General features: G+C 36.4%; 3 protein-coding genes across 8 annotated transcripts; all 3 read right to left on the bottom strand.

The window, feature by feature from the left end:
- Positions 1–455: 455 nt before the first annotated feature.
- On the bottom strand, positions 456–3,090 carry LOC133841633 (uncharacterized). 3 transcript variants are annotated; one of them, XM_062274255.1, is made up of 7 exons: positions 2,798–3,090; positions 2,581–2,725; positions 2,392–2,523; positions 2,156–2,338; positions 828–2,101; positions 611–755; positions 459–552 (listed from the first exon to the last, which is right to left on the bottom strand). In XM_062274255.1, the coding sequence occupies exons 1-5, from the start codon at positions 2,923–2,925 to the stop codon at positions 1,193–1,195; spliced, it is 1,497 nt and encodes a 498-aa protein (XP_062130239.1). In that variant the 5' UTR covers positions 2,926–3,090; the 3' UTR covers positions 459–552; positions 611–755; positions 828–1,192. The 3 variants fall into 3 exon arrangements, with proteins under 3 accessions (XP_062130240.1, XP_062130241.1, XP_062130239.1); XM_062274256.1 differs by lacking the exons at positions 2,392–2,523; positions 2,581–2,725 and having other exon boundaries at positions 456–552; positions 2,798–2,872; XM_062274257.1 differs by lacking the exons at positions 2,156–2,338; positions 2,392–2,523; positions 2,581–2,725 and having other exon boundaries at positions 458–552; positions 2,798–2,924.
- Positions 3,091–3,457: 367 nt separating this feature from the next.
- LOC133841634 (uncharacterized) lies at positions 3,458–5,474 on the bottom strand. Of its 2 annotated transcripts, none has more exons than XM_062274260.1 (5): positions 5,199–5,474; positions 4,974–5,118; positions 4,785–4,916; positions 4,570–4,731; positions 3,458–4,510 (listed from the first exon to the last, which is right to left on the bottom strand). In XM_062274260.1, the coding sequence occupies exons 1-5, from the start codon at positions 5,306–5,308 to the stop codon at positions 3,704–3,706; spliced, it is 1,356 nt and encodes a 451-aa protein (XP_062130244.1). In that variant the 5' UTR covers positions 5,309–5,474; the 3' UTR covers positions 3,458–3,703. The 2 variants fall into 2 exon arrangements, with proteins under 2 accessions (XP_062130244.1, XP_062130243.1); XM_062274259.1 differs by having other exon boundaries at positions 5,181–5,474.
- A 144-nt stretch (positions 5,475–5,618) lies between these two features.
- LOC133841631 (dentin sialophosphoprotein-like) lies at positions 5,619–10,519 on the bottom strand. 3 transcript variants are annotated; one of them, XM_062274254.1, is made up of 9 exons: positions 10,225–10,519; positions 10,013–10,157; positions 9,820–9,951; positions 9,581–9,748; positions 8,162–9,522; positions 7,929–8,073; positions 7,740–7,871; positions 7,506–7,685; positions 6,234–7,440 (listed from the first exon to the last, which is right to left on the bottom strand). In XM_062274254.1, exons 1-5 carry the CDS (start codon positions 10,347–10,349, stop codon positions 9,049–9,051), a joined length of 1,044 nt encoding a protein of 347 aa, XP_062130238.1. In that variant the 5' UTR covers positions 10,350–10,519; the 3' UTR covers positions 6,234–7,440; positions 7,506–7,685; positions 7,740–7,871; positions 7,929–8,073; positions 8,162–9,048. The 3 variants fall into 3 exon arrangements, with proteins under 3 accessions (XP_062130237.1, XP_062130236.1, XP_062130238.1); XM_062274252.1 differs by lacking the exons at positions 9,581–9,748; positions 9,820–9,951; positions 10,013–10,157; positions 10,225–10,519 and adding an exon at positions 5,624–5,720 and having other exon boundaries at positions 6,042–7,440; positions 8,162–8,429; XM_062274253.1 differs by lacking the exons at positions 7,929–8,073; positions 8,162–9,522; positions 9,581–9,748; ... (1 more) ...; positions 10,013–10,157; positions 10,225–10,519 and adding an exon at positions 5,619–5,720 and having other exon boundaries at positions 6,042–7,440; positions 7,740–7,890.
- Positions 10,520–16,654: the final 6,135 nt, after the last annotated feature.

Raw genomic sequence — 16,654 nt, forward strand, 5'->3', positions numbered from 1 at the left:
ATTGCCAGTAGAATGTTAGCCAGTAAATGATAAGAAAATCATGAAAGAGTATTAAGGATGCCAGCAAGGAGTCACTCAGTCGCATCTCTGCAAATCGGCATCCTTTGATAGTTTGTGCATGATACATGACAAACTATCAAATACAAAATCTTAATCCGAAAGACTTACAAATCTATTGTAATATTACTTACCATGAGAATCATATAAGAAATTATTAATTCAAAGCCGAGAAAGCTTAGTGATCCGTTCGAAAGGAAAGAGCCAGACTTTTTCTCTACTACCAGAAAACGAAGAAGAATAAAGATTGCGGCCAATATGCTAATAAAGGCGCCAATGAAAAGATTTGCCACATTTTGGGTTAAATCAATCTGCGAAATTAAAATGGGTTATTAGGAAAGTGTAATTTAAATGAAAACTAACCCGTCTTGGAAGTATGGAGCTAATGAATATGAAAATAAACAATACAACGACACATACTGCAAAAAAGAATATGAGATCGGGCCAATAAACTCGTGCAACCAAGGCGAATAGCGATATTATTTGCAGCTCAACCTAAAAATATGTTATGCTAGAATTATGGTATGAGGATAAATAATTAAGTCCAACTCACAATTAATATACTGATTATAAATCTCAGGCCATGGATTAGGCGTAGCTTCTCAACGAATACGTAAATGAAAAAGAGAATAAGCGCTATAAGAAATGTAACGAAGCATACTTCATAATGGTCATAAAATATTTTTCTTATGGGGTCACTGCGAGCAGATATTTTTCGATCTTTATAGATATACATAAATAAACATTATATTGTGACATACGGAACTTACACAAGGCAGACAACACACCATTGTATTATACCCAATATGAGCCATAGACATAAAAATAAATAAGACTTCCAAATAAACTTGCGACGGGCTTTCTTATTGATGAGATAGTTCCGGTAGCTGGCTCTCATGGCAGCCGGAGCTCCGGAGCACCAATGATCGTTTTACTGACATTTACGGCGGACAACAAAAACAACAACACAGCTTACAAGAACAAATTAAACGAAACAAATAAATTTGACATTGAACGGAAAAGTATCTGGAATATTTTAAATTTCATCATATTGTCATATATAAGGTAATTTTTTAAACATCATTACATTCATTACTTTTTTTAATTCTAAAAGTAAATCATAAATAAATACTTGTCACATAAACTCGATTTCAGTTTCTTTAACGTTATAGCGACGTAGCTCTTCAGTAGATATATGATTATCAGTTGGCTTTTTAATGTTAATAAACATGTCACTATCATCTTTTGTTATACGATCCCATCTTCTTTGAATCATTGACTTCGATGCTGTTGCAATACCGTCCTCCATAAAGTCAAAAGTTATTGTTAGTGGTTCTGATGTGTGCTGAGGAGCATACAGGTCCTGCTCTTCCTTTTTATTATTGGACATTATGCTTTCATCACCAAAGAATTCTGATGGTTCATCGCCAGAATCGCCGGTTATTCCAAAAATAGTATCGCTTGAATCGTGTGTCATTGCTAAAGGGACTTCCCTAATATCGAAGTAATAATCGACATCTGTAGACTTTGATACTTCAATATCGAAGTAATAATCGACATCTGTAGACTTTGATACTTCAATACTAGATTCAACTTCTCTAGCTCTACTGGATGTGACAATAGTAGACTTTGATACTTCAATATCGAAGTAATAATCGACATCTGTAGACTTTGATACTTCAATACTAGATTCGACTTCACTATCTTTACTGGATGTGACAATAGTAGCATCGTAATAATCGTCCGTTACTTCAATGACAGTTTGTAATGTTGTTTCTGTATGTTTCTGTGCAGCAGTATGTTTTCCAATAATTCTTCTTGACGCCGATTTGGAATCGTCATCATCTGGTGTTCCGGTTGGGTCTGAAGTTGTTCGTAAAATTTTGTCGGGTGTGAATGGTTTTTCCTTGTACTGCCAGTAGAATGTCAGCCAATAAATGATAAGAAAGTCATGAAAGAGAATTAGCGATGCCAGCAAGAAATCATTGAGTCGCATCTCCGCAAATCGGCTTCCTTGAATAGTTTGTGCATGGTACATGACAAACTATAAAAGAGCAAATTTTAATTAGAATCATTTTAAAAAACAATTGAAACTTACAACAAGAATCATCACGGAAATTAATAATTCAAAGATGAGATAACTTCCAAATTCTTTGTAAAGAATATGACCTGGTTTTTTTTTTTCTGGTATCAGAAAACTGCACATGAGAATGAATATTGCACCCAAAATGCAAAAGAAGCCGAAAATGAAAAGCACTGCCACATTTTGAGTTAAGTCAATCTGTAAAATCGGAGTGCTTAAATTGACAGAAGAATATTTAAAATAAATCTAACTCGTCTTGGAAGTATAGAGCCAATAAATATAGCCATAAACAATACAAGAACACATAATGCAAAAAAGGAAATCAGATCGGGCCAATATACTCCTGCAACCAATGCGAAAAGGGATATTATTTGCAGCTCAACCTAAAAATACAACAATATTCTCAATTTTTGAGGGATTAATAATAAAGTGAAACTCACAATTAATACGCAGATCAGAACGTTAAGACATTTGACAAAGCGTAGCCTCTCAATACATAAATAGATATATAAGAGCAAAAGCGCTACTGCAAATGTAATGGAGCTTATTACATAATGGTCGAAGAATATTTTTCTTATGCGATCACTGCGAGAGTAAATTTTTCGAGCTATACATATGTTAATTTATAAATATTATATTGTGACATAAGGAACTTACGTAAGGCAGACAATGCACCATTGTATTATACCCAGTAGAAGCCATACGCTTAATAGAAAATAAGATTTAATAGCAAACTTCCGACGGGCTTTCTTATATCTGCGATAGTTCCAGTAGTCAGCGTTCATGGTAGCCGGAGCTCCAGAACGCCAATAATTATGGAGGTCCTTCCTTGGCAACAAGCACTTAAAGCGGACTACAAAAACAGTAAAACTAGGAAGCACTAAATCAATTAAACATATAAATTTGACACTGAAAGAAAAAATATCTAGAAACCTTTAAACTATGCAATATTTTATAAATCACAACATCCTGAGTTATTTCTTTGTAAGGCCGACAATTTCTTCGCATATCACATGCAAACTTAACATTAGGTATGCAAATTAAGCTTACATTAAAATCGAACAATGGAATGCAGACCGACAAATATACCGGGCATTTCATTTATGATTTTATTGAGTACGGAGAGAAATTAAATTATAATTGGCTTAATTTTATACATGACACATATAATGGATTTCAGCTGCCTCATCGCTCTACCGATATTGGTCTCCTGTAGTTATTTGTATAAGATTAAAGGTTAATGTTGCTCTTCTCCTAGTAGGCTAAGATTTTTTATAAATTTTTGTCTACTTTTATAAATAAATAAATAAATAAAGGTTAATGTTAATAAACATTTGACAGTTTTTACCATTTTCTGCACAAGTTTCCAAATCGTTCTCGCTCATTTCAAAGATTGGATTTGGATGATTCCATATGGGTTAACCAACGAACACGCCTTCTTTTTAGATTTTTATTGAATTAAATGCTCTCAGTATAAAAACCATTATAATGGACTTGGAATTTCCGGAATTTAATTTTGGCACATGACAATCTGCATTTTCAATTAAAGTCTACAGGAATGGCTTAACTGACATCGTCCCCAGAAGATATTGCAGTTGAATCAATAGATTCTGTTGTTGCAGTTTCAGAATCGACTTTTGTTGCAACAGAAACCTGATCGTAATCGGAAGGCATTGTAGTTGTAGCAAAAGATTCTGAAATTGCAGCATCGGAATCGATTGTTGTAAAATTAGTTTCAATAGAACCGTCATCAGAAGAAATTGCAGTTGCTGGAAAAGTTCCTGTAAATGTAGCACCGGAGTCGTCTGTTTCCGCAGAAACATTATTGGTATCGTTACCAGTTTCTGGAAAAGATATTGTATCTGTTGCACTAGAATTGTTTGTTATAGCAACCTCACTAGACTCTTCAACACTGGCATCATCAGAAGATGCATCATAACTATAGTCAACATAATCGTCTGTTGTTGCCGAAGAAGTTTCACTACTGTAAAAATACTCGTCATCAGATGACATTTCTGCTTCGGTACTAGAATCTGCATTGCTATAAACATCAGATGTTACAGTATTTTCTTCGCTATTTTCATATAGGGATTCATCAGTTGCATCGTAATAGTCGTCCGTTACTGTAACATCGTCTTCACTACCCTCTGCATGTGTTTTTTCCTCGTTAACTGTTGTTGTGGTACGATCCGTCGTTTGTCTTAAAATATTATCAGGCGTCAAGGGTTTATTGTGAAATTGCCAGTAGAATGTTAGCCAGTAAATGATAAGAAAGTCATGAAACAGAATTAGTGATGCCAGCAAGAAATCATTGAGTCGCATCTCCGCAAATCGGCTTCCATTAATGGTTTGAGCATGATACATGACAAACTATCAAAAATAAAATCTTTATCCAAATAATTTAGAAAACAACGCGAATGGAAACTTACCATGAGAAACATTAAAGAAATTAATGATTCAAAAATGAAAAAAGTTTTTGTTCCAGAATGTTTTTGTGTTATGACAAATCGACACATCAGAAAAAAGATTGCACCCAAAATGCTAAAGAAAGCGCAAATGAATAGCAGTGCCACATCAATGGTTAAATCAATCTGTGAATTCAAAATGTATACATAGGTTTGCTAATATTTAGAGATGAACTAACCCGCCTTGGAAGTATAGAGCTAATAAATATAGCCATAAACAATAAAAGAACACATAATGCAAAAAAGAATATCAGATCGGGCCAATATACTCGTGCAACCAATGCGAAAAGCGATATTATTTGCAGCTCAATCTGAAAATACAACTCAATGCTAAAATTGTAATAGATTAATAATTAAATACAACTCACAATTAATACACTGATCAGATAGTTAAGACCATTGTTAAATCGTAGCTTCTCATAATATACATACAAGTAAAAAAGCAGAAGCGCTACAGCAAATGTGATAATGCATACTTGATAATGGTCATAGAAAACTTCTCTTATGGGATCACTGCGAACAGAAATTTTTCGATATTTATTTATAAATATAATATTGTGACATAAGGAACTTACGTAAGGCAGACAACGCACCATTGTATTATACCCAGTAAAAGCCATACACACAACAGCAAATACGATTGAAAAGCAAATTTTCGACGGGCTTTCTTATATATGTGATAGTTTTGGTAGCTGGCTTTCATGGTAGCCGAAGCTCCAAAGGGTCAATGAACATGGATATCACTCCTTGGTAACAAACATTTACAGCAGACAACAAAAACAACAAAACAGCTCACAAGAACTAAATAATTTAAACATATAAATTTGACATTGAACGGAAAGTATCTGCCACTTTTAAAGCTATACTATATGAGTATATATAAGTATTTAAAGATCTTTGGTATTTGAATTACCGATTCACTGTTTAAAGATCATCGGTCAGCCGATTTATAAGTCTATATTATGATATTTGGGCATTTCTGAAAAATTGTTACCTATTATTAATTGGTAGCGGGTATCTCAAAGTCAAGCACATTCAACTTTCGCATTCTCACTTGTTTTGTTATGCAGTTTGTTGGATTAAGCCTGCAGTTTGGATCATTGGAATTGGCCTCCCTAAAATCAAGAGTTATTGTCAGTTTTTTTTTATGATGGTTGAATAATAAACGCAACCTTTTTTATCAAGTTTATTAGTGGATAAAATGCTCTCAATATTTTCTTAATTTAGATATGAGTTGACGCTAGAAATATAGACAATAAATGATGGAAAAATCGGGGAAAAGAAGCAATGATCCAAAGGAAGAATCATTTGAATGCATCTCCGCGAATTTCCCGCCATTTAGAGTTTGTACATGAAAACTGCAGTTTCAATTATGTTGTATATCGTCATTAGAAGACATTATTCTATACCAAAAAATCTGGAAAATCTGGTAATACCTGAACGAGTACTTCTTGTTCTTCGAGTTCTTCGAGTTCTTCTAGTTCTAGTTCTTGCCACAGTAGCCTCACTATTACCATTACCAAAAGTTGTTTCAGTAGGAGGAACTTCAGTTTCAGCATCGATAATAGTATCATAATAATCATCATAATAATCTGTGGTGGTTTCTTCTGTTGTAGTGGTAGAAGCGACTGTTGTTGTCTCAGAAGTCTCAGTAGAATTGTTATCAGTTGACATTACAGTTGCAGCAGAAGATTCCGTAATTGCAGCACTAGAGTCAACTGTTGTTGCCACAGAAACATCATCATCACCAGAAACATCATCATCACCAGAAACATCATCAGAGGACGTTGGAGTTGCAGAAGAATATTCCGTAATTGCAGCACTAGAGTCAACTGTTGTTGTCACAGAATCGTCAGTGGGATCGTCATCAGAAGACTTTTCAGTTGCCTTAGAAGATTCCATAATTGCAGTACTTGAGTCAACTGTTGTGACCACAGAAGGCTCAGTAGAATAGCTATCAGAAGACATTGCAGTTGGAGTAGAAGATTCCGTTATTGCAGCACTAGAATCGTCGGTTGTTGCTACAGTAACCTGAGTAGAAACATTATCAGATGATGTTTTAGTTGCAGCAGAAGATTCCGTCATTGCAGCACTAGAGTCGACTGCTGTTGTCACAGAGTCCTCAGTCGGATCGCCTTCAGAAGATATTGCAGTTGCAGCAGAAGATTCCGTAATTGCCACACTAGAACCGATAGATGTTGCCATAGATGCCTCGATACTAGAAAACGTTGCAGCTTCAGAAAACGATCCTGTAATTTCAGCACTCGAATTGACTAATGTTGTCACTGAAGCCTCACTAGAATCGACACTAGAAGTTGCAGCACCAGAAAACGATCCCGTAATATTAGCTTCAGAATCGTCTGTTGTTACAATAGAAACCTCACTAGAATCTTCAGCGCTAGCATCATCAGAAGATGCATCAGAACTATAGTCAACATAATCGTCTGTTGCTGCCGAAGAAGTTTCACTACTGTAAAAATACTCGTCATCAGAAGACATTACTGATGTAGAACTCAAAACATCGTCAGTTTCATCGGAAAATGTATCATCTATATAATCGTCCGTTGTAACAAGATCAGCTTCACTGCTATCCTCTGTACCAACAGGACTTTCTGTATCACCTTCGTCATAATACTTTTCTTCATCATCTGATGCTGTGGTAGTTCTTAGCATATTGTCAGGTGTCAAGGGTTTATTGTTGAATTGCCAGTAGAATGTCAGCCAATAAATGATAAGAAAGTCATGGAAGAGAATTAGCGATGCCAGCAAAAAGTCATTAAGTCGCATCTCCGCAAATCGGCTTCCATTAATGGTTTGAGCATGATACATGACAAACTATCAAAAGAAGATACTCTTAATCTGAATGATTTAATAAAAAAAACAACTGCATAGAAACTTACCATGAGAATCATAAAGGAAATTAATAATTCAGAAATGAGAAAAGATTGAGATTCCCTGGTTATATAGCGTCCTAACTTTTTCTCAGTTATCAGAAAACGACACATGATAAAGAAAATTGCACCCAACATGCTGAAGAAACCATAAATGAAAAGCAGTGCCACGTCTATGGTTAAATCAATCTGTGAAATGAGAATGTATACATAGGTTTGTCTAATCTTTAGAGATGAACTAACCCGCCTTGGAAGTATAGAGCTAATAAATATAGCCATAAACAATACAAGAACACATAATGCAAAAAAGAATATCAGATCGGGCCAATATACTCGTGCAACCAATGCGAAAAGCGATATTATTTGCAGCTCAATCTGAAAATACAACTCAATGCTAAAATTATAATGGATAAATAATTAAATGCAGCTCACAATTAATACGCTGATCAGATAGTTAAGACCATTGTTGAATCGTAGCTTCTCAAAATATACATAAAAGGAAAAAAACAGAAGCGCTACGACAAATGTGATAAAGCTTACTTGATAATAGTCATAGAATACTTCTCTTACGGGATCACTGCAATTTATATATATATATATATATATATATATACATATATACATATACATATAATTAATATAGTATTGTGACATATGCAACTTACGCAAGGCAGACAACACACCATTGTATTATACCTAGTACAAGCCATACACACAATAGCAAATAAGACTGGAAAGCAAACTTCCGACGGGTTTTCTTGTAGATGCGGTATTTCTGGTAGCTCGCTTTCATGGCAGCCGGAACTCTAAACTTCCAAAACTTCGTGCTTGACAAATATCATTTACAGCAGACAACAAAACAGCTCACAAGAATTAAATAAATTATAAATATAAATTTGACATTTAACGGTAAAGTATCTGTAAATTTTAAAATTATACGAATATATGTATAAAGTTATTTGACCGTTTTTATTAACCGACTGATTAATCATTAACATTAACGACTACTCATAGGTTAGAAGAGTATTATAAACTTTGTGTGTACTAGAAAGGTCCACAGAAAGAAAAAACGTTCTAAAATCAAGAATAAAATCTGAAATATAGATTGTATGATGGCAAAATTTAAACAAGGTTTATTTTTAAAACATTATCAAAGTTCTAAAAAAACTCTAGATTGCCCAATCTTCAAATTCAAGATTATAATCTAGTTTCATTAATGTAAAGATCTCAAAATTGAACCAAGACCAACAGCCGAGACGATATAGCTATGCCCATCTGCCCGTCTAAGATCTCATGGACTATAAGAGATGGAGATGTACTTTTTTTCGACAACACTTGTTATATTTGCACGCAGATCAATCAAAAAAAACGAATAACAGGCGCATACTTACTATGTCTCTTAGTTGCTTTGGCTGATAATCTGGTGAATTTTGTACGCTATAATATATTTTGAATGAAATAGTATAGCCTTCAGTATATTTCCTCTCAATTACAATCACAATTTTATTAAATTTTTAAGGTAAATTGTATTTTTTAAAAATTATATTTCAAATCAATTGATATAATCGATTCCAGGTCCCTCTTCTGTAGCTATTTGTCTATAATCTGCCTTTCTAATGTCTTTTGTTAAACGTTTAAGCCTCCAACTTCGTTCACTCATCGGTATTGGTGTTCTTAGCACATCGTCTTCCCTAAAGTCAAGAGTTATTCCCAGTTTCGGTTGATCCGAAGTTGGTTGATGTTGAGAAATAAACACAACATTCTCTTCTGCTTTATTATTGGATAAAATGCTCTCTGTATAATCATCGAAATCGAGTCGAACTACTCTCCTATCTTGATTCCAAAACGTTGATAAATGTGTCCAGTCATCGGGTGAGACATATCCTGACATCATTTGCCAGTAGAATGTTAACCAATAAATGATGAGAAAATCGTGGAAAAGAATCAATGATCCAAGACAAAAATCATGGAGACGCATCTCCGCGAATCTCCCGCCATTTATTGTTTGCGCATGGTACATGACAAACTGCAAGTTATCATTTCAAAATAAATACAAATGGTTTGTGTGAATAGAAAGTACTCACTAATAGTATGGTGATTGTAATTGGAATTTGAATCAGATAAAAGCCATGTTTTTTAATGTCTTTCCACATCTCTGGGACCAGTAGTTGATGCATAAGAAAGAAGACGGTGATAAGAAGAAAGAGAAAGGCGAGTATAAAAAGTAAAGCTATATGGAGCGTGCAATCGATCTATAACATTAAACAGTTCATTAATTGTCCATTATCTATGTATTTTGCAACACTTTGGGCCGTTCACTCACCTGTCTTGGTACAATCAATCCGATGATCACAAATATAAATATTGCTACTACACAGATCGCGAAGTACAGAAGCATTTCTCCCCAAAAAGAGCGAGAGACGAGCATGAAGAGGGCAAGAATTTGCAACTCTACCTAAAAGTTGTAATGTGTTTTATCATTATCGAAAACATTGCAATGCCCGACAGATACTCACAATAATAAATGAAATTATGATGGACAGAATTGCATTGTAGCGCAGCCTCTCGATGAACAGGAACAGAGCAAAAATAAAAATTGATAAAAAGAAGGCCACCAGACTTATGTAGTAATGATCCCGGAATGCATCTTGAATCTCTTTACTATTAAGTTCGAAACATCAAAAGTTGGAGTTGCAGTGACATTTAGTCATAAATTAATTGCACTTACACCAAACACACCATCGCCCACTGTCCCGCAGCCAAAATCCACCATAAAAGCAGCAAGAAATAGGTTTTTAGCGAGAAGTTTCGACGAGCCTTCCTATACCCTCTATAGATATAGTCGGAATGCATGCTGTTCCCTCGGGGTCCTGATCGAATCGATCAACTGCTTAAATCCTTTTAAAGCCTACATTCACTGCAATTTTGTTGCGGACGGTCATAAGTTAATAAGACATCCACGTATATTTAGTGTAGACATAATAAAGTTATGTTCATGTCATTGACAACTCGATATTTTCATATTCCATTGACAGCTGAAAGTTGTCATCTAAATTCAAAGTAATTGATTAAACAAGTCAAGTTGCTTTGGCCTCAATAAATTATTTATATCTTTCAACTTTCCACTTTAATCATTCTCTTCTGTATTATTTATTATAAACAAAATTCCAAATAATTTTGAAGTTTGATCGATTCAAGAAGTTTCTCCCAATGTTTTCCTAATTAGCTTGCAATGGAAATATTTATATTTATTAATCCTAAATCTGCATTAAGTTACCCATTAGTTGCAAGCACACGAACTGAGATAAATATGCAAATATATAGAAGACGACGTAGTCTGGCAGTTAGTGAGGCGGCTAATGCCAAAAGTCAACAAAAGCGAAGAAGAAGAGCAACAAATTCAAAAAATGTACTCAATGCAGTTAACTAATTTGCGCTTGTTGGCAAATATGGCTGGAAGTGTGTAAATAGCGCAAAAGGCTGAAAAAGCGCTGAACTGTCAGTCGTAAGCCAAGTGTTAAAAATGTCAAATAAATAATGCTGCAGCAACAGTAACAGCAACAACAATCAGGCACACTAATGAGCTGGCTGACAAATGCAATGCAAACTTTACAAACCTGAACCTCGGTCGCAGCTCTCGATCTGTCTGTCACGGCACAAGTTTTGCTGCCTCGTCGCTCTTGTTGTTGTTGTTGTTGTTCCAGCCAATTTGCATACAACAAACGACAACAACGAAGAGTCAAGTTAAAAGCTAATGCCAGTCACAAAACTGCGCTTGTCACACTCGGCGTATGCGTAACGTACGCATCACACGCAAACAGAACGGCACACAAACATAAAGACAGCCAGTCAGTCAGTTAGTCAGGTGGTGCCCTGGGGAGGAAAGAAACGAAAATAAGAATCATTTAGCGACACATTTGGCATATCAAAATCGGCTAAAACGTCATGCGGCATTCAAAATCAGCTGCCGTGTTTGCGACGTTCGTTTATTAACTTCCAAATAAAGCCGAAAGCTGAGACCTGAGCCAAAGTATGAGTGCGAGTGTGAGTGCGAGTGCGAGTACTCATACTACTTTTCCGACTATCGTCAGTCACTGTCTGTGACTCTTAGTCTCAATCTCGCTGTTGCTGCTTCTGCTGCTCTTGACTTGCTGACTTGCATGCAAAATTAATTACAGGCAAAATTGTATTAACGAAGCTGGCAGCGTAACAAGTCGTGACACGAACTGATTTAACGCTAACAAATTAATTAGTTTATTTTGCATTGCACAGAGTGAACTAACTTCACTTATCGTGCCGCACGCTCCCATCTCTAGCTAGATGTTGACGTCAACACAACGCGCTGCTTTTTGACTTGGCCCAAAGCATCTTCCACGCGCACGCCCTGCGCCAGCCATAAAACTTTTACGTTTTAGCCCTAACCGAATTTAGAGCCAGACCAGACCAGAGACACAGTCTCAGACCCAAAACACACCCGGACCCGGGCTCTCGCTATGACTCTGACTCTGGTCATGGCCCAGACCCAGACACCGAGCCACTCAGTTTAGATTCATTCTCATAGCCATTTGCGGTGTGGGCCATAAAACCTGAAGCAGCGCTGACATTTCACCAGCTGCATTGCAGTGGACGCGTTACGCTGCGGTTCTCGCTGCACTTTTTACGACCCAGCACTACGTTTTTCTTTTTGCTTTTCGTTTTGGGGCTGCTACCTGTACCCGGCACCTGTCCTAGTACAGCACCCAGCGCTTGCAACAACAAACATCCCAAAACACCCAATCACGGCATCGCAGTCGAAAGTGCGAAATGAAATTTTAATCAGAGTCGAGTTCGTGTTTATGATTTGGCTGTAAAATCTATGTTGTTGCCGCATTTTGGTAAACTTCTAATTCAATGTACGAATGTGCCCGACTATGTGGGTTAAGCAATAACTTTGTTCGGGTAGTTGAAAAGGAACTCCAAAGTTGGCCATAAAAGATGCGCATAGTGACTTCGCTGAGCCGTACTTTTTCTTGTATTTAAGTTAAATGAATACCATAGTTATTAATATACTGAAGTATAATACTACTAATACAGCATTATAAAAATATAATTTATTTAACTTGTTTCGTAAAGATGAAAAATCCATAAATTTATGAATATCTAAGGTTATTTTACAGTTCATAAGTTTGAACTTTATATCTTCAGTTTTTAGTTACTATTTTTATGATAGAATGTAATAAACTTGCTTTCCATTTTCACTCATTGGACTTTAAGGCCTAAACATTTACTTTTTTAGACATAAAAAGAGAGCTAAGCTCATAATAATAATATTTTTACCATTAATAATGTGCAAATATTAAAACAACCTACGAAATAAAAATAGTTTTTGTAATGTATTATTTTTATGAATAATAACACAATAAATTTGCTTTCCATTTTCGTTCATTTTACTTTTTCACTTATTTATTATAAATTAAATTATTATAAAATTCTAATATCAAAATACCCTAGCAAATACAAATGTTTTTTTTTTTTTATCTACTATTCTTCTTTCCATTTTCGTTCATTTTACTTTTTCTTCAGACATAAAAACAAAGCTGAGTTCCTTAGAATAACAATTTTTTTTATTTAAGAATTAATTATTATACCGTTCTAGTTCTAAAGTGCACTACATAAACATACTTTAAAAACAAAAATACCTTAGACGTAGATGATAAGCCTGAGAAGTGTGAACTACAGCAAACAGATACAGTATCTAGTATCTCATCTGCAAATAAGCAATGTGAGTTGGCTTAGGTCAGGGTTACGTTGTTGTCTGATAAGCTTGGCAAATGCTTCCAATGGAAGGGCACATTTTTGGAGGTGAACCAACAGAAGTGAGGTCGATGTGACTGCATGCCAACTAGCTGTTGTTGTTTGACCAAGATGCAAGCAAATAAGAGAGAAGGCCACCTCAGAGCAGAGCAAAGTTGAGCAGAGGAGAGAGGCGAGACAATAAGGAGGCTGCGTAGCACATGCCGAGATAAGGACCACACTGCAACGGCAAGTGATAAGAGAGATACAACGAGTCGGAAAGAATGCCGCAGGCAGCAGTTCAAAGTGCCGCCCACAGAGCCGACATCAAACAAAGTGAGCAACAAATTAGTGGCAGCAACTACCGGGAAAATGGTCGGCGACATTTGCGTCATCAAATTTGTAGCAGCTTATCAAGAGGCGGTGGCGTCACTGCCCCGATAAGCCGAACTCTCTGTCTGCCTCTATATATAGTTATACGTGTATGTGTGACTCATCCATGAGTGGAACGTGACCTGGCACTCTGCTCACATTCTATAATCATTTTAGTTTTTCCTGCAGCGCATTTCCATTCAGTTTGTCCTTATCAATTTAACGACTTCCTTTTCAACCTGTACGCTGACCCGTCGCTGACTCAGACTCCGATTCTCAGAGAATCTCGTCTAAGTCTCAGTCGCAAAGTGGACCACCGGCAGACTCGAGTCAAACTACAATTAGCCTTAGTTTCGGATCGTATAGCCCGTGGCTCGCTTCGGCATCTTTATCTAAGCTAATTGATATTTATGGCTTCAGCACGTTTTGAGAACTTTTACCCATTTTCTTTTCCATTTCGTCTCTATTTTTATTGGCAACAGAAAAAGACAGTTCCCAGAAATGACTCAACTTTTCATAGAGCTGTGGAAAATCGCTTAAAATGAAAGTAGCTCACCAAGAAACAAAAATACACATTATTCTAAAAATGCAACCAAAGCAAGAACACGAAGTTTCTACTCGATTCCTCGCTCGTCAGCTGTCCTGCCATACGAAGTTATGGACTATCATATTACGAGCACTGAAATAACCATGAGGAAGCAGTTTTTTCAGCTTCCTTCGTTTTTATATACATACATATTTTTTTCTTGTATCAACTAAGGAACACTTAAGAGGTTTCCTCTAAAAACATGGCATAGATATATCGAAAATTAACAATACTTTGTGCAGCCGTGTTGCGTTCCTTGATTTATGAATGAGTTCTGTTGTCAGGACACTTTCCACATGATGATAAGTCAGTTTTTTATTTTGCCTTCCATCGTTCCATCGTGTACAGCGACTACTTAAAAGTAAATAAATAATACAGGAAATTACTATCTTGTTTGTGCAAAGGAAACACACACCCGACATGAGTTGTCGATATTTTTTGAGTTATGATATGTCAATGACAGGCTACCGAAAAGGTAAACAAACTGCTCGTTCGTCACATTAAGTTATGTTATGTTGTGTTGGAAGGTATCTTCAATTTTATTCCTGCAAGTTATGATGATGAGTACTGAATCTATCTCTCTCTATTTCTCTCTCTCTTTCTGTGCCACAGGAGCAGCAGTCAAATCAACTTGAGAGACTGCAGGATGAATTTATGACACCTTCAGTAATGAATCCTGTAGAGTATGTAGCCTCATTTCCAAGTAAACTCTACACTCCGAGCACAAACTCGAAACCCGATAATGCCCACTGCGTAGCTATTGCGTCGGAGTTGAAGTTGCTTTTGAAATTCTGGGAATAGATTGAAGACCATAATTATGCCCACGCTTCCAAGGCAGCAAAGGCAGCCTGTCAATTGCAAAAGCAAACAGAGGATGGCAAAAAAAAGAGCAACACAAAAGGCCAGCTGAGATGGAAGCTGAGATGGGATGATTTGGGATGAGACAATAAGGAGTTTACCTGCGACACAACCGAATACCCAGCATGTCCTTGATGTCCTGCCTCACTCGCTTCTTCACTCTTCCTTTTGTGGTGCTGACAAATCAGCAGGCAGTGCCTAAATTTATGAATAGACCAACGTCCAAATCCCAGTTCGAATTCTATGGAACAGTGTGAGGCCTTAGGCTCCTTAGACTCTGCCACTGATCGCTTCATTATGGTGCAGAACATGTCAATTTGGTTGCAAGCATGTTGCAACTTCTGCTCACTTCCTGTGTAATCCATCTTCAATAAATCAATTTGTCGTCCAAATGTCAAAGGCATTAAAATATTTTTTATTATTGCTGCAGCAGCGAGTTAAAAATACTTCGTCCCCACCTGCAATGTAATTTAGATTGATGGCCTTCAGATAAGACGACAGTCGTCAAGGACAAGGGAAAGTGTCTCACGACAAATTTGCGCAGTCCACGAACTCGAACCTTTCTTAGTCTGTCGACCATTTTATGCGCAGTTCGTGACCATGAACTATGTGATGTGTGGCCACAAACTGCTGGCAGTAACTGTAGTCATTACAGTTGAAACTAGCAACAGTTCTAGAGTTTAAGGACTCGAACTAACCTGTTACTCCCGACGCATGTAAAATGGCCTCTAAACTTGGTTTCAAAATTCGGTTTCAGGTAAATAAAATTTTAATATCCTCACGCGTTCCGTCAACAGTGTTTTTTTTTATGCTCTTTCTCTTCTCTTCAGCTCGTTTTCCATCAATTTCGAGTGCCTTCGCACGTTTGCTCGCGTTCTCAGCTCTCACTTCTTGTTGTTGTTGCTTTTTTCCGGAAAATTAGTTTAAAAGCATCATAAAATAATTTTCGTGTGCGCGTTTGGAAAATATTTCGCGCTCGCATTTGCCGTTTTATTGCGGGCCAAGTTGAATGGCTTTTAACTTTCAGTAGATACCCTGCAGCAAAGATGCTCAAAGGGTAGCACAACTCTCAAAGCATTCACTGTAATAAGTGTTTTCTTATTATTTATATTATTATTATTACTTTATAATAATGAAGAATACAATTCCGTAGTGCAATTATATGAGCCAGAGCTAATAATTCCTCACATAGTTTAATTTAAAGGGTATTTCGCAGTCGAGCACTACTGGTCTTTAACAGTTTTATGGTCAGGTGTGTAAATGGATTTGGAGTAGTACATTTTGGGCGCTTAGATAGCCCATCATCATCATCATCATCATCAGCAGCAACATCAACAGGGCATTTGGCAATTCTCTTTTCAAACGATCCGCTCGATGGCCATCATAAAAGAGCTCAAAAAGCCAAATTAGATTTATGCCCTTTTTGGAGATTTTACAGTTTTACAGTATTACAAATGCTGCAGCTCAAATCAAATTGGTGAGCCCGAGGTCAGTGAGAGATGAATTGCGTGTACAGCTTTACAAATTATTCAAATTCTATTAATCCCGAGTAACTGAATCATTCCATTAC

Source organism: Drosophila sulfurigaster, chromosome 3 (assembly GCF_023558435.1).
Source record: "Drosophila sulfurigaster albostrigata strain 15112-1811.04 chromosome 3, ASM2355843v2, whole genome shotgun sequence".
Classification (NCBI taxonomy): domain Eukaryota; kingdom Metazoa; phylum Arthropoda; class Insecta; order Diptera; family Drosophilidae; genus Drosophila; species Drosophila sulfurigaster.

Coding starts and splice junctions, on each gene's coding strand:
- LOC133841633 (XM_062274255.1), bottom strand. CDS start 2,925: ATGAACGCTGACTACTGGAACTATCGCAGATATAAGAAAGCCCGTCGG. Junction 2,524..2,580: donor TTCTGATCTGCGTATTAATT/GTGAGTTTCACT, acceptor TTGTATTTTTAG/GTTGAGCTGCAAATAATATC. Junction 2,102..2,155: donor TTTCCGTGATGATTCTTGTT/GTAAGTTTCAAT, acceptor GCTCTTTTATAG/TTTGTCATGTACCATGCACA.
- LOC133841634 (XM_062274259.1), bottom strand. CDS start 5,308: ATGAAAGCCAGCTACCAAAACTATCACATATATAAGAAAGCCCGTCGA. Junction 5,119..5,180: donor TGGTGCGTTGTCTGCCTTAC/GTAAGTTCCTTA, acceptor TTCTGTTCGCAG/TGATCCCATAAGAGAAGTTT. Junction 4,511..4,569: donor TTTCTTTAATGTTTCTCATG/GTAAGTTTCCAT, acceptor TATTTTTGATAG/TTTGTCATGTATCATGCTCA.
- LOC133841631 (XM_062274252.1), bottom strand. CDS start 8,289: ATGAAAGCGAGCTACCAGAAATACCGCATCTACAAGAAAACCCGTCGG. Junction 7,686..7,739: donor GCTCTATACTTCCAAGGCGG/GTTAGTTCATCT, acceptor CTCATTTCACAG/ATTGATTTAACCATAGACGT. Junction 7,441..7,505: donor TTTCCTTTATGATTCTCATG/GTAAGTTTCTAT, acceptor TTCTTTTGATAG/TTTGTCATGTATCATGCTCA.